At 45.7% G+C, this 17,031-nt stretch overlaps 1 protein-coding gene across 2 annotated transcripts in view; it reads right to left on the bottom strand.

Moving 5' to 3' along the window:
- Positions 1 to 151: 151 nt before the first annotated feature.
- Positions 152 to 17,031, bottom strand: part of LOC139755100 (uncharacterized) — a 485,699-nt gene continuing 468,819 nt past the window's right edge. For both annotated transcript variants that reach the window (XM_071673222.1, XM_071673220.1), the window contains 9 exons: positions 14,522 to 15,728; positions 14,011 to 14,127; positions 12,845 to 12,957; positions 11,520 to 11,647; positions 10,028 to 10,160; positions 8,043 to 8,350; positions 7,335 to 7,467; positions 5,392 to 5,550; positions 152 to 5,046 (listed from right to left, as the gene is read on the bottom strand). In XM_071673222.1, the coding sequence (XP_071529323.1) occupies positions 4,938 to 5,046; positions 5,392 to 5,550; positions 7,335 to 7,467; positions 8,043 to 8,350; positions 10,028 to 10,160; positions 11,520 to 11,647; positions 12,845 to 12,957; positions 14,011 to 14,127; positions 14,522 to 15,728 (2,407 nt within the window). In that variant the 3' untranslated portion in view covers positions 152 to 4,937. The remainder of the gene's footprint in view (positions 5,047 to 5,391; positions 5,551 to 7,334; positions 7,468 to 8,042; positions 8,351 to 10,027; positions 10,161 to 11,519; positions 11,648 to 12,844; positions 12,958 to 14,010; positions 14,128 to 14,521; positions 15,729 to 17,031) is intronic.

Here is a 17,031-nt window from a genome sequence, read left to right as displayed (position 1 = left end):
TTATCTGTCTTGGAATGTCCAAAGTACACACATCACTACAATTGCCACAAAGAAACTGAGAATCCTGTTCAGAAGGCCATGAGAGCTTTCTTTGATATACTTGACAAGATATCATTAATACCAGAACACATAAGGATAACAAAAGCTCTCCTCCATACCCAGACCTTTATTGTAGAAATCAAACTTACATATTGACTAGTAACAGGTGACCCCTTCCCCCGTCTTGATCCTCTAATCTCAAACATCCCTCGGGAGCTGACGTGTACCCACATTGCTCTGTTGTGGATGGTCATCCGTTGCGAGTACACCAACGCTGTACTCTGGTCACTTGCATTCACCCAAGGGACATTTAAGATTAGGGGTTACAGGAATAAGCCTTTCACCTCTTTGCGGGCGGGTGTAATACAGTACAACACAATTTAAGGAATATATTTACAAAACAAAGGGGAGTTACCTGGGTGACACCAATCATCCAGGACTCTTTTGAGTGATGGGGTTAACACCGCAACACACTTATACCACATATCATTATAACAACCCCAGCACCAATCTCTGTCAAAAGAGGTCCAGGGGCTACAACCCCACGGATCACTCACCTCCCCACATACACAGACACCCACAAACTCAGGGGCTTCTGCAGCTCGGAGGCTACGCTGCATACAGTAGCAGGATTAGGATGACCCCCCCTTTTCAAGTGATAAGTACATCGACGAGACTGTACTCTCCTTCGTCAGCTGACGATGCCCAAGCCTCGCCAAAGGTGACTCTTCACTCGCAGTGTAACCTCAGTAGCTAGGACAGGATGGCAGACCACGGGTCGTAACCAAATAACTCACACACACACACACATTATCCTCACTACTGGGAGATGATGGCGTGGTGGTCATCATCACTCAATCTACCAGTGGAAGCCCTTGACATTAACCCTAACACTGTACAACCAATGCTACCTCCGCCCACAGTGCCGAATACCCATCACCTATAAGAAGCACCACCACCCCATCAGATGCCCCAACTGCCCCCATTGTATATCACTCTCCCATCCATAAGAGACTGTTAGAGCACTGGACGTACGAAGTCTTTCAAACAGACAGAAAGTCCCAAAGAGTCCTGACAGACTCCCAGCTCAGACACAAGCACAGTGCATACAATGCCACTCTTAACCAGCAACCTCTAGTACTCCAAAAAACCTCAACCACACTCTAAACACCTTACATGTCAACACTATTGGCACACACACACACACACGGATATTACTCGACCAGTTCCCATAAGACAACCAACACATGGCTCTCATCCGAGAAACTAGACTCACACGGAGATTCCATCCTTCCACCTTTGTACGACTCCACAACCAAAAGACGAGACAGACAACAAGGACGAGAAGGGAGAGGACTCGTAAACACTGCTTCCTCCCCACTCATACCATTTCCCGATGCCACTTGCTCAACAGAGCAGCTCACAGACATTGACAGCACCCTAGACCTACAACCCTCAAGACTAAAACTTCACAAAGGCTAACTACAACTTAAAGGATACCTACATGCCTGCCCCGAACATGTCTTTCCAGATATACTCCCCCACAGCTGCACAGCCTGACCTACATACCTAACAACGATCTCTGTGGAGATTTCATTGGCCCACCTCCTCCCACTTGGCTCAGCACTGATGCCTAAGGTCCCAGGAGGTGATCTACTCATACACCGTCTCCATCCTTTTAGTATCCTCAACTTACGCGACCACCAGACTTCCCTACTCACCGCCTCCAGCAGCCAACCTCGCATGGCATTACCTCTTGCAAACAAACACGAGGACCAGCCAGAGCATCGCTACTCGAACTGTCCACTGACCATTTGCCCAACCTGGGAACACTCCACCTACCCCGGGCCAACATATACAAACGACAAACAGACTTGCACAGGTTACAGGAAAGCAAACTGGCCAGCCTTCAGGACAAGCACACGGTATTCAAGCTCCCAAACTTCCGTCATTCATGCGACCTCACGCTTCACCCACATCGCCAGCCAAGCCTAACACAAAGCGCACACACACACAAAGACATAGTAATGGGATACAACTCAAACTGTTTCCACACATGTTGCAGACATCATGAGACGAAGATCCTCGCTCAGACTAACCCACTCACGGTTAACAGAAATCACAGAACGAATCCAAACTCATCTACTTTCTGAAAACCAATTCAACATATCTCCACAACATTACAAACACCAATTCAACATATTTCAAGACCATCTATTGTTTTTGATACACAACTTCCACTCAGTGAAGACTTGATGGTCAAGTTCCCTGCTCTCTCCCAGCAAAGACACACCACACACATCACTGCACTTTATGACCTGTGGTCCCGCCTTGTAAGACGTGGTCGGCTTCCTGAGCGCTGCCAGAGACAAGATACAAGGGATTCCTGTAACAGGAAACAATCATATATATATATATATATATATATATATATATATCAAAAAGAAATAAAAATACATATCTGGGAATTTAGTATGGATACTCTAAGTCCACAGGTGCGGCACTAGCTGTCGTGATCTGCTTTGCCTCGTCTCCAGCTGGTACAGGATTTTGCGACGCAGACGACCCTCTGTACTGGGGCGCCAGGGCTCGCTGTTCTCGTATGCGCCACCGTCGCGCATTTAGTAGCGTTGGGGGTGATCAGGAATACATTACTACACTGCCACGCAATCAGAGGCTTACTCTTCTCATTTTATTATTCGGTAATTCCTTTAGAAAGCACTTCATTTTCCAAGCCTTGGCAATTAGAATTTAAGAGCACAGATGCACGAGAGGAGGACGATTCACTATGCCACTATGGGATCTATTGGTAGTCCAAATCTCGACCATTTCTGAAGGTAATTTGTGGAAGGAATAGAGCCAGAGGTTCATAGTGTGAAAAACTTATAACTGAGTGTTCCTCCTGGTGTCTGTCTACCTCAGTCTATTAAGGTCGGGCGTTGAAGAAGCCAAACAGATCTTGGGAACCAGCTGGAAGTCTGTGGATATGAGCAGCTCTCGAGTGTTTCTCGTATGAGAGAGACTCTATGGCGGTGTACTTATCACGCAAGTGCTCTCCCTCTCCCTCTCTCTAAATGCTAGGCCACATTGTCATGTACACAGTACTTGGCAGTGTGAGTGTAAGTCGCGTGCGAGAGACGGACATTTTAATTGGAACATCATTATCCAAACAGAGGCCATGTGTACCTGTGAGACACGAGCACAATGCATGATTGAAAAAAAAAAAGAAAAAAAAGACGAACGAATTGAAAGTCTGGTCTGTCCACAAGGTCGTTGCGTTATCCTGTATGCATCCACGAGCGGTAGTATTATTACACACAACACTGGTGGTTTCCACGACTTCAGCAAAGGGGTGAGGTGGGTTCGATGCGATCGTCGCGTCGTCATCACGGGCGCTGAACACAATGTGGTAGACGAAGGATGAGGCGCAGTGAAGAAGGGGGACACACACAAACACACACATCGCCTTCCCGTCGTCACAAACCCGTTATCACAGTCGTTACCGTCCGAGGCTGTGGTTTCCAGGCTTCAGCTTAAGCTAATGTCAAGAGTAGATGTCCTTAAAAACACTAAATGCCGTAGGAATATAAATTAAGATGCGTTCTTAATATGCTTTACAGTGAAGGATAATCTATACATAAATACAGGTCCACGATCAGTGGCTTCATGGCCACTTCACTCTCACACTGACACTTCTCCAAGACACACTTTGCTCATGAAGCAGCACCTCAACAGTGCCTTTACCACTGGGGGACAAAACTTTCTGTTATCTTCCCAGGGAGAAAGTAATCTTTTCTTTCCCAATTTCTTTTACGATTAGGACGCTCTCCACCAGTGACTTCAGTAAGGGATCACTTCGCATATATAGCTTTCTCAGTGAGTGGACGTCTGAAATTACATCCTCATGAAGCGAATGATTCAGTGGTTATCTCAGTCAAGGGAAGCACCACTGACAACCTTCTCTGTCAATGAAAACATAAAACGATACAGATCTTAGACACTGCTGTATGTACGCCTCCCAGTAACGAAATACTTCACTGAGGAAACGCCTACGAGGTCGCAACTGTCTCAGTGAGGAAGCACTTACGAAGTCGCAACGCTGTCAGTGAGGATCAAACACATATCGTATAACTTCAGCGAGGGACCGCTTCAGGAAGTAACACTATCACATAGGCAGTCCTCGATACCCTTGTCACTGATGGGTACTTGTCGAAGCTGGGAATCTTCTGTGGTTGGGAGACGAACACATCACTTCCAGACCCCCCCGCAAGTCCCTTACAGGAAATCCACTGGCACGCATGCGGTGTGGCGGCAATAAGGAACGTTGTCTATGATGCCACTGACCCAAGACGGGGCGAATCCTCCTCGATCTTTCACGCGAGTCTGTAATTTCCAGTCACTAGGCAATATATTTCCAGTCACTAGGCAATGTTCCTTCGCTTTCACCAGTAACACACACACACCCATACAATTATAAAAAAGAACGTGACATTTGCGCCTTTACTTCTCCACAGAGCCAATCAGGAGCACTATGGACGGCGCCCATACAGACGTTCACAAAGAGAGAGAGAGCTTCATTCGAGAGCTCAAACCACGGCTAACGGAGCAAAGGTCACTGCGCATCACACACCATTCAAAGTCCAGCACGGATATGACACCCTCCTTGGGTAGGGTGGTTCCGCACTGCGGGTGTTCAAGGAGCTGACGGACAGTTTCAAGATGCTCTCGTAGAGGAGAGGCAGTGTCCTTGTCTTGGGGCATCGTACTGGCAGGAGCTGCGCTGATGGCAAGGTGTGAGATGTAGCGAGATGCAGGTCCTCAAGTACGCGCTGTGTACAGACGAGATAAATGGCAAGGGAGGAAGCCGCTGCTGGAACCCTCCACTCTCGCACTCACACTCAGTGGGAGTTACAGAGGCCCGGGTACTCCAGCGAGGGACGAGAGTCAGCCGAGCAATCGGAGGCAGGGGGCCCGATCTTGTACATAGGTTTATTGAGGTAGTTGCCACTGGAAAAGAAGGGTATTATTTAGTGACTCTGACGACCATCTAATATTTGGATTGTAAGTGAATGATTATTCCCCTTTCTCTTCCCCCTCCCTTACATTCATAATATTGAACATTATATGATAATCGAGACTCTAGTCATGGATAAAACTTTTCATCGAGGCCAGGCCTACGACATGAAATGGAAAACACGAAGAAAAAAAATGATATTCTCAGAGGAGACTGAAAAATATGCCTTTACAAATACGAACATTCTGTCGTGGTTGAGACAGGCATAAGGCAAGGGGGAAAAAAAAAAAGTGCCAAAGTTAAGCACTACAGTGAAGAAGACAGAGGTCACAACTTACGTAGGGCCATAGTTGCAGACGTAGATCTTGCACTTCAGCTTCCATGAGCGACCCTTGAACACCTTGGAACAGTCGTGGTAGGCGGCGCCGCAGCCTATCTCGCGTGTGGCTGCCCACACCAACTGTGTGTAGTGGCCGATCACTGCATGATCCATAGACCTACAGGAGGAGGAGCAGAACCGTGGACGTGTTGTCACCATATTCCAGTAATTCCTTTGCATTGATAACTTTCATGGTCCTAAAATTATGATATTGAAAAACTTTACCAATCATCATCATCATCTGCAAGCTGCTGCGAAGAACCAAACGTTCATTCTGACAAGGAAAAGCTTATGAGCTTTGATGTCAAAAGCTTTATTTTACCGACGTCCAGGTAAAGCTTAATTTTACCGACGTCCAGGTAAAGCTTTATTTTATCGACGTCCAGCTAAAGCTTTATTTTACCGACGTCCAGGTAAAGACTTCATATTAGCTCTTTGAAGGGGGGGAAGTGTAATAGCGAAGATGAAGAAGTACTAGTATCAAAAGACAGACTATGTGGAAATGGTGTTTTCGTGTGTATCAGATGTGTGTCATGCACGTTTAGACAGTTGGACAAGGGGCACTGGCCCTAGGCTTCTTCCTTAGTCCTGACATACCTGTGTACGGAAACATTTTGACGGCTACAACAGATTCATGGACACGGGTGCTACATGGTACAGGTACATAGCTGACGTAAACAGTGTTAGTTCCCATAGAAAACCAACATAGGAGACAAATTTAGAGTGGTGAATATTGTGTAAGGTGAGACAATCAGCTGGGGAGAGAAGAAGATTGGTAAAATGCTTCTTTTTATATGCGATTATATGAGGGTTTGATTAGTGTGTACAGTTCTCAAGTGTACCGAAAGCCCATAGAGAAGAATGTCTTTATACATTACGTTTGAATTCACACGGAAGCACCGAGTCCGGGGTATTAATTGGGTCTTTACGAGGGCAAGTGGGTACTTGGATGAGTGATGTCACCACAGCCGCTCAGTTTGATTTTGTATGGGATGATGAGGGAGGTAAATGGAAGGGTCTTGAAGAGGAGGAGGAGGAGGAGGAGGTATGCAGTCTACTGGGGGTGGTGGGAGACCTGGCAGGCGAGTCAGTTGTTTGCTGATGACACGGTGGTGGTGGCAGATTCGAGTGAGGAACTACAGAAGTTGGTATATATACAGCAATACTGTGTGTGTTTATATATATATATATATATATATATATATATATATATATATATATATATATATATATTGTATGGTTGCGAGGCGTGGGCTATAGATAGAGTTGTGCGCAGGAGGATGGATGTGCTGGAAATGAGATGTTTGAGGACAATGTGTGGTGTGAGGTGGTTTGATCGAGTAAGTAACGTAAGGGTAAGAGAGATGTGTGGAAATAAAAAGAGCGTGGTTGAGAGAGCAGAAGAGGGTGTTTTGAAATGGTTTGGGCACATGGAGAGAATGAGTGAGGAAAGACTGACCAAGAGGATATATGTGTCGGAGGTGGAGGGAACGAGGAGAAGAGGGAGACCAAATTGGAGGTGGAAAGATGGAGTGAAGAAGATTTTGTGTGATCGGGGCCTGAACATGCAGGAGGGTGAAAGGAGGGCAAGGAATAGAGTGAATTGGAGCGATGTGGTATACCGGGGTTGACGTGCTGTCAGTGGATTGAATCAGGGCATGTGAAGCGTCTGGGGTAAACCATGGAGGGCTGTGTAGGTATGTATATTTTCGTGTGTGGACGTATGTATATACATGTGTATGGGGGTGGGTTGGGCCATTTCTTTCGTCTGTTTCCTTGCGCTACCTCGCAAACGCGGGAGACAGCGACAAAGCAAAAAAAAAAAAAAAAAAAAAATATATATATATATATATATATATATATATATACATGGATGGGAGGTGGAGACAAAACGGTACTCACTGGAAGTTCTTGATGAGGTAGTTGGGAACGTATTTGACCTCCTCATACCAGAGCCTGACTGCAGTCCCCCACACGGAGCCAGGGTTACTGCTGCTCCACTCGTAGAAGATGTTCTGGCCCACGTAATAGCTTCCTGTGGGTGGCAGGTGGGTTATTAGCCTCTGCACCTCATGCTGGGGAGACCTGGCTGGCCTTGTCGTCCGTGTTATCACAGTGAGAATGGAAGGTACCATTTTAAAATGATGGACTTGTGTATGGATTTTACAGATGGCTTGTTTGTACGTTAATCATTGCCCTGAGTGACAAATGAGGTAGTATGATGACACAGGCCACGCCAGCAATACTCACACCCACAACAGCAACACTTCACAACAACGCCAGTCACACCTGCAACACTCAAAACCAGACCAGGAACACTCACAACTACACCGGGCACACCAGCAACACGCATAACCACACCAGCCACGCCAGCAACACTCACGTCTACACAGCCACTCCAGCAACACCCACATCAACAACACTCACAACCACACAAATAACACTCGCATCTACACCAGCCACTCCAGCAACACCCACAACTACACCAACCACTCCAGCAACACTCACAACCACACCAGCCAGTCCGGCAACACTCACAACTACACCAGCCATTCCAGCAGCAGAGCAGCAGCGCGCCACGCATCATACACACACCAGAGATGGTCTTACTTGAGACGAGTCGGCGGCAGTCGTGGCAGTCGTGGTAATCTGGGCAGGCTGAGGCCCAGGCCTGAGCCACCCGCGCCAACTCATCGTTCCAGGCCAGCTGCTCCATGTCTGAGGCGGAGTACTGCGGTCCAGGTAGGCCTTCGCTCACCTCCCCTCGTGCCACCTGCGCCCTGTACCGGTTGTGGGACTCGAGGATGATCACCCTCTCGCTGAGCGTCAGCCCCTCGTAGTAGATGGCGCAGGACGCGGGCGTCGACCGACACATGGTGTGGTCTGCCGTCAGGTGGGTGTAGTCGCTGCAGCTCCAGCTGGGGACCAAGAAGTGAGCAGGTTGAGCAGGTGTTGGGTTTGTCGCAAGATAAGTGTACTACTACGACTACTACTACTACGACTTCTACTACTACTATGACTACTACTACTGAAATGATGAACTACTACTACGACTTCTGCTACTAATACTACTACTATGACTACTACTACTGAAATGATGATATTAGAAATAATAATAATAATTGATTATGATGGCAATATAATAGTAAAAGAAGTAGTAATTATAATGATAATAATAGTAATAATAATAATAATAATAATAATAATAATAATAATAATAATAATCGTGATTAAGTTAGTAAACTACTGTTCACAGGCAAAAGATAGGAAATACTCACAACACTAAACAGTAGAAGTGAGAAAGGTGTTTGAAAGATAATACTTATCTAGTACAAAATTGGTTGTTTATATTTCCTGCTGTACTGATTACTGACGATGTTTCCGGTGGTTGGGCTGGGTCTGTTCTTCTAGTGTTCTTCATGAACTGGTAGGAGTTCTTTTGCATTATGGTGCTGAACGTCATGCAACCTTGGGACGGGGGATCTCAAGCTGCGGGAAGTGACTGACGGTGGCGAGAATGTTGTATATAGTTCGTTCTGTAGGTAATATCTTGAAGACGAGTTGTGGGTGAGGTCGGGCCGTGTGTTGAGCGTCTCTTGGTCCATGGCGAAAGATGGACAGAGGATGGATGATTTTGCATGCTCTTTTCGGCCCTTTTTGCAGGGCCGGGAACGAACAAGTGAAGTTAGGAAAAAATTTAAAGTTCTAAGAAAGTCTTTGAGCTCAGATGTAGGGAGTCCAAGTGTCTTGAAGTTGACTAATGTAGAAACAACAACTGGAAGACTTGATGTTGGTATTGACGTGTTCCATCCAACTTTGTTGTTCCAAGTGGTACTGGAAAACTCTTGGTGGACTGAGCAACCTGGAAGGGGGCTACTGTCGTGTAGGAAAGTAGGGAGCTGGATATCAATGGAACGCAGTGCGGGACTATGGTCTATCTTTGGTTTAATGATGACATGGTGGGCGACGGTCAGCCTCTGGAGGCTGTTGAAAGGTTTTTGAGAGAGCTGTAGTCAATGCTGATACCAGTAGTAAATCAAGATAAGTATTTCAGACAGACAGGGGCATTCATCCACCATCGCTTAGCTTATAGCAAGCAGGAGGCACAGGAATGCTATCTTCATGACCTGTAGGTGTTGCTCTGGGAAGTGAAGATGTTCCCCTAGGGGACGTACAATCTAACGACGTTCACGAAAGACGTCTTGCAAGCCAAGAGTGTTAAGACTTCTCACCTGAAGGTTGATCGCTTTGTTGATATTTTATTGTGGATGGTTAAGTCCGGAGAAGTCGGTGAGGGTGAGGGGCCCATGAAGGGTTTACGTTTCTTTAAGCTGCCGTTGGTAAGGATAAGGAAACTGAAGAGGAAGTGAATGATAAAGGAGGTCATTCTGCAGAGTTTGAGTAAGCCTAACTGTACACAAAACATATGCGGAGTGAAATGACAACTGAAGTGATGGCAAAGGATCTGAACTCACTGAGACACTGTTCTCTTGGTGGTTCGGTAAGGAAGAAATACACGAAATCATATAGAGATATGTTAGAGCAAAGGATGAATGTCACACATCATGACCTACAGAGATGTGAGGGACTCTTACTTGTTCCGTGTGGCTACAGGTGCTGGGGTAGTGGTGGTAGTAGTAGTTGTAGTGGTGGTGGTAGTTGTTGTGGCACGGGTCAAGTTGTAGCTCCAGTACCTGCCGTAGCTGTGGAGCTGCTGAGGAGTCGCCTCTGGAGGAGAAATTTGACACGTTAGTCTGGTGTTTTGGTCTCCCTCAGAGTTGACCGAGGCGGGAGGGAAACAGTCAAGATAATTCGCTGTTGGGAAAAAGGCTTGTTAATTAAAACAATACTGACACTCTGAAAGGCTGGCTAGTTGAAGCAATATAAATCTATTTGTCTATCATTATTAACACCATTTTCGGTGTAATCGCGTTGGGTCAGGTCCTCCCACCTACTGAAATCTCTAAATGACTTGCAGTGCAACAGATGCCTTATACCATCGTCTCCCTGTGAAAACAACGGAAGGTAAACATACTAGAGTGGAATATGTGAGTGGTGAGGAAATCATCAGTTCCTATGGTCTATATAGAGTTGAACTCTTTACTATATCATAGGAAATCATCAGTTCCTATGGTTTATATAGAGTTGAACTCTTTACTATATCATTCCCTCTCCTACGTGTTATTCAGCTACTACTTGCAAGTCTAAGTTCACTTTGCCGTTGCAATACGGTACTTAACACTACCAGTATGGTTCATCGGTTTCCCTGATGATAGGATTCAATCTGATTCTTGTGGGATTTAAGACTACCAGACGCGAACGCGTCGCGGCTCAGAGGAAGGGGTCGTCATAAAGGCAATGACCCATGCTAGACGCAGACCTAGGAAATCTAACAAGAGTATTAGTACGACCGAGTCATGGATATACTCACTTGTCTTCTTATCACAACTAATAACTATAGCATTATGGACTTCACATTTTCAGTACTTCTAATGAAAAATCAAAACAACCAGTTTCATCTGTATGTAAAAAGTTTCTCAAGGTTTGGGCCGTATTCCTTGAGTTTCGCTTCTGAAATTTTCTTCGTCTTCAATACAGATTCACAAATGAGATCAGTAAATTAAGGTCGTCAATTCTATCCCTAAATCATCTTACTCATATTGAACGTTTTTCATTGATTGTTATCGTTATTCTCAGAAATATATACATTACTGTAGGAGAAAGAAGGACATAAAGTAACAATGTGGAGGTTAAAGAGGTCTACACTGGCTGAACACCATCACCCTGGCTACATACAGTACTTGCTTCCCTGCCTGAGCACCACTTCGCCATACCAAACTGCACGTATAGTTTTCCCATCTGAAACTCCACCCATCTACAGTTAAGTAGAAGCCTCACAGACAAATCGATCTGTCCATTAAAGATTCTGAATACATCTTTCCAGGTTTCATCAAACATTTTACGTTTCCTTGATAGATTAACCCATCTAGTCTCTCTGACCTTGAAGCATATACCATCCTTTATATGACATGCATCTCCCTCTCCTCTCTCTGCTACTGGGCACCAGCGTCTTCCTCCATAACCTACCGACTCGTGTGGTCTCCCAGGAGCATAAGATCTTGGCTGAGTTGTTCCTGAAGGTGTTGAGAACGACGTCGACGAATGCTTCGTGGGAGGACGTAAGCACCAGACTGGGTCCCTCGCGACCACAGTACCTGAGATGAACAAGCTTCGTCAGTTTGGCATGGGCGTAGATATTGGGTGGGAGCAAGTAGCTGGGGTATGTCCCTCTGTGAGGGAACAGGTAGTCGGGAATGTCTCTGTGAGTGGACAGGTAGTCGGGAATGTCTCTGTGTGAGGGAACAGGTAGTCTGAAATGTCCCTTTGTGTGGGAGCAAGTCGATGGCAATGTCTTTTTATGGAGGAACACGTAGTCGAGAATGTCATGAGGCAACAGGTAGTCGGGAATGTCACTTTCTGATGATACAGGTTATAGAGAATGTCCCTTTGAGAGAGAACAGGTAGTCGGGAATGTCACTTTGAGAGGGAACAGGTAGTCGGGAATGTCACTTTGAGAGGGAACAGGTAGTCGGGAATGTCCCTTTGAGAGGGAACAGGTAGTCGGGAATGTCACTTTGAGAGGGAACAGGTAGTCGGGAATGTCCCTTTGAGAGGGAACAGGTAGTCGGGAATGTCCCTTTGAGAGGGAGCAGCTGGTATTCGTCCCTTTAAATGGGAGCTGGTCGTTGGAAACGTCTCTGTGGGGGAGCAGGTAGTAGGGAATATGCCTTTGTGAGGGAACAGGTAGATGGGAGATGATCCCATTTATTGCATACACTTAAAACCAGTCATAAACCATAATACACAATGACAACATTCAACTCAAACACTCATTATGATTTATGTACCTTAGAACCAACTGTAACCAGTACCAGATATAGATATAGAATAAAACACATAATGGAACATACATAAACATTAAAGATAATCAGTATCAACACGATTGAATATGAATATTCAACCACACAAACAGATAAGACTGCAGTCACAGTAATGGCCACTAGACTCGACTAAACAAGCAGACACAAGTACATAAAAGTACAAGAAGACCAGGCACAAACAGACTGTGACAGACAGACATGAATACCACATACAAACAGTTAGTGATATATAAACAAAGGTAGGACCAGGTACAAACAGAGCCAGACACAAGCAAACAGAGGCACAAGAAAGCAGCAGTTGGGCCAAGATAAATGCCACCAAAAGCAAAAATCATATCAAGTGAAAGTGAAAGATAACCACACACACACACACACACACACACACACACACATACGACGAGGCAGATGCGACCATGTAAAGCCACGAGCACAGACAGACAGACACACACACACACACAGAGGAGCACAGACCTGGACCACTTGGCGTCGTTGATCCTGATGGCGAGGTGGTCTCGGACACACTGCTGTGACTTGCGAATCTTGAAGTCGCTGCACTCCAGCTTCCAGTGGCTGCTGGCGGGAGTCTGCGGGAGATGGAAGGGGTGTGGTGAGGGAGTTTGGTGTGAGTGGTGGTGGTGGTGGGAGGAGAATAGAATGGCATGAACAACTTTTTTCTCACATTAATGGATGATATTAAGCAAAAGTTGACATTTGGAAAAAGAAAAGGAAAATGGTTTAAGCCATATCAACAGCTACAGTAAGTCAGAGATACGTTAAACTCAGGGGGTAACCAGTAGCAAGGCACCACTAAGGAACGCGGAGAATCTTCCTTAATAGGAGAAATGTACAAGAGCTGAAAAAAAAAGTCAAATATATGAGATACCCCTCTTTTACTACCCATTTTCTTTGTCTACTGTCACTTTCGTTCTGATCTGTAAAGGATGTCTGATATAAAAACCCTGTGCTTTTTAAAGAATTTCCCAAGCGTTCATTATGCCACACATATACCCCCCTTTTGGGCCTTTGACTCTGCCTTTTCTATAAGGGTAGACTTTTTTTTTGTGTAGTTTCATGATATAAAACCATAATGATTTTCAAGTGGATTGTAGGTGTTCGACTCTGTGTCTGACGTTGTTTCTATTTTGAATCGTTTTCTCCCTTTATCGACCGCTGGCTCATAGACTTTACCACCATCCCTACATAACAAAGAGGCAATAGGTTTTATACACATAACCCTACACAGTTTCCTATCACCTTGCACTATTTTCGTGGGGTTTTAAACAGTTTGTATCACATCTCCGACACCTTTGACAATGAACATTAGACTGCACGGGGTGAGGTGGTGCTCCTGTGGAGGTACTCTTTAGCTGCTGTGAAGGAGTGATGGAGGTGTGGAAAGCATAATGAAAGATGGTTGAAGCATAAGGCTTGAAAAATACGACCTAACGATAGTGATAAATCAGTGTTCACATCTCACGTTCTAGCGTACAACCGAACATTAGGGTATTATAATTTCTGAATAATTCGCTGAAAATCGGAAATGCACAGAGTCATCCTTTTAGTGAGGAAGAAGGAAAGACGGAAGAGAAAGAATGAAGGAGGCAAGCAGCTGCCCCCTAGTACGCTGCTAGGCTCACCTTAAACCTCCAGAAGCAGGAGCCCTTGTGGCTGGCCTTGCTTGGGTAGCCTGGGTTGGAGAACCTCCCTTGCTTCCTCTCCACCTCCCCACCACAACCGCTCCAGAACGCCGATACCTGCAGACATGGGGAACGGTTAGCTATCAGGGGCATGGACAACGGTTAGATAACAGAGACATGGGGAACGGTTTGCTAAAAAAAAAAAGACATGGAGAACGGTTAGCTAACAGGTACATGGGGAACGGTTATCAGAGGATATCGTCTGTGTCATATACAAAAGCAGAAACTTCAGGTACAGGGAAGATCAAGGGTGGATTTCTTATCCTTAAGAGAGAAAAAGACTTGGTCGAAGGTGCATATGGCAGCAGGAAACAACTGTACTTCACGAGGGCATAGGAATTATGATTAAGCCTAGAGGGGATATATATATATATATATATATATATATATATATATATATATATATATATATATATATATATATATATATGTATATATATATATATCTTACCTTTATCACAAAGTGTTCCTTGTTTTCCTGTCTCATATTTCCATCTAAATGTTGGCCTGGCGTCGCTGGCGTCTGGGTGGAGGTCTTGGGGTTCTTATAGCCGAAGTTTTTCTTCGGGTAATAAGACTTCTTCGACCCGTCGTGCGAGGTTGGCTTGGCTGGCTTGTTGGGAATGATTTCGTTCCGACCTCGGCCTCGGGCGTGACTCGTGTCCAGAGCCCGACGGGGAGGAGGTGAGGGTGCGCTGTCGGAGCCGCTGGGTCGTCTGTGGTTGGTGATGGTGACGCGGTACTGCTGTCTGTGGGACGGGTTTCGGCCGCGGGTCACGGTGAAGTATCGCTCGCGGTGGTGCTTGCGACGGGCGTTCCCGCGGCGTCGATCGCGCCCGCGGTGGCGGCGGGGACGGGTCGTCTCCCGAACTGACCGAGGGAGTCTGCCGGTCGGGTCACCCTCCGAAACATCCATGTCGTCGATCAGTTCACTGTAAATGGCGTTTCCCTCCGACGTATCGATGCCTGAGAGATTTCCCTTCCTGGCACCTTGGGCGGGGCGTTCTTCCAACAAGATCGACCCACCCGCGCGATGACCGACCGCCGAAGTGGTGTCGTTCAGCCCGTCTTCGGTGATGTAGCTCATGCTGATCCACGATGGCTCGCCCAGGCTCAAGAGCCTGACGGTGTTGGGGCCAAGGTGGTGGCTGGACACAGCTCCGTAAGCGTTGCTCTCCACGTCGAAGACTAAGTGATCACCGTCTACCAGTAGGTTCTCGTCGATCGAATGGCCCAAGGGGTCATCTGCGCTACCGTTCGAGTGTCTGTAGAACCGCCGGGTGTTTGAGGACTCGCTATAAGCCCGCCTCTGGTGGTAGTACTGTCTCCTCGGTGATGACTGCTTCTGGTTCCTCTGTCGCCGAGAATAATGATTATTACGATTCTTCTGCTGGTACAACCGCTGGAGGGCTTTTATTCGCTCTAGTTTCTTGGCTCTGGCAGGATCCGATGGCCTTCTTGATCGTGGAGTGGATGAGGAGGCGGGTTTTGCGTCCCTGTTCTCCGACTCCTGCTGGGGTGGTCCCCTGTTCGTAATGGCCTTCTGTAGGCTTTGGTTGTTCTTATTTCCATGGCGGTTTTTGCTACTCTTATACTCTACGTCAATTTGGGAGAACGTCGTCTTCCATATCTCGTTCCTCGGTGCTCGTCCACAAAATCTGAGGAGAAAACGGTACTTTTACACGACTGGAATCATGGGTTAGCATGAGAGACTATAGTGCTTAGTTTAAGCTTATGGAGTTAGAAATCAAACATACATGTCGAAGAGAGTCTAAACATAACAAATTTATTGATATAATCTGGGTCAAAACTGGTAAAATCTCTGATTCTCCAAAATGAAAGATGACTCAATATTTTTTTCTATAATGCACCTATTTTGGTATGAGTGTTGTCCCAACGCGTCTCCTACGATAACATTAGGAAGGGAATACCAGTAACCAAGCCAGTAAATGTTGAGTCACCCTTCAAACAAAGTGATTTTCTTGACCGACGACAGAAAACACATTTTAAGGCAGACTATCTTATTTTGAACGCTCTTTGCAGTGTCGATAGGTTATTGAGATTAAGGGACACACTTCAAAGCTAAATTTGCAGAATGATGTTCGAGAATAATGAAAAAATTCTTACTGATAAATATTTGATGATATGGTAGTGAGAAACATGAATATTACTGATTCTTGGCCAATTTGTTCGAGAAAGATGGTTTTGGTTAGAGCATCAATACTCTAGCAAAAGAGAGTATAATGAAGACGGTGAAAATTGCTTTTAGGAGATAAGAGTAATCCGATGTTTTGGATGATACTGTTCACCTAAGACACAGGAAGACCCAGTGAGTTGTTCAATCCTGGAGTTCCTGATGAACAAAGGGACAGGATAGAAACCTGAGCAGAATAACACACTAGAGGAGAGGGGAAACAAGGAATAGGTCCTCGTGGTCTTAATGTGAGGAGGAAACGTCTTCTACGGAACCCTCGTAAATAACAGTACGAAGATAACACGAAGGGGATGTACTAGCAACATGGGCAAAAAAATTTTTTTTTCTTCACCTGTAGCTTTGTAAAACATTGAATAGAATTACCACCAGGCGTAGGAAATGCAAAAGGCTATCACTACCTTCAAATCAAAGCGAAACAAAGACTTCCATGATATATATTATCAGTAAGCAATCCTGTTTCAGGAGTTATCATTTAACCATGTCTTTTTTCTAGAGTCCAGCCCCAGTTCAGCCGATGGTAAACCAGCTGAAACGTTTTCCGTTCATACTTTCCTATAAAGTTCCCATGTCATTATGATCCCCTTATGCTACATATCTTCCCGTTATCACAATTTTTTCTCCAGCTGGCTGTTGAGCCGGAGGGAGTGGTGGGTGGGGTTGTGCCTTCTGCTTCACTAACCTGTTTCTACCACAATTTTCAGGTCAAGTCAGCAGACAACATCATCATGGACAATCAAGTCTCCTGT

This window comes from Panulirus ornatus, chromosome 18, assembly GCF_036320965.1.
Source record: "Panulirus ornatus isolate Po-2019 chromosome 18, ASM3632096v1, whole genome shotgun sequence".
Taxonomy (NCBI): Eukaryota; Metazoa; Arthropoda; class Malacostraca; order Decapoda; family Palinuridae; genus Panulirus; species Panulirus ornatus.
Note: the sequence above shows the minus strand (reverse complement) of the source record. Positions and strands in the feature narration are given on the sequence as shown.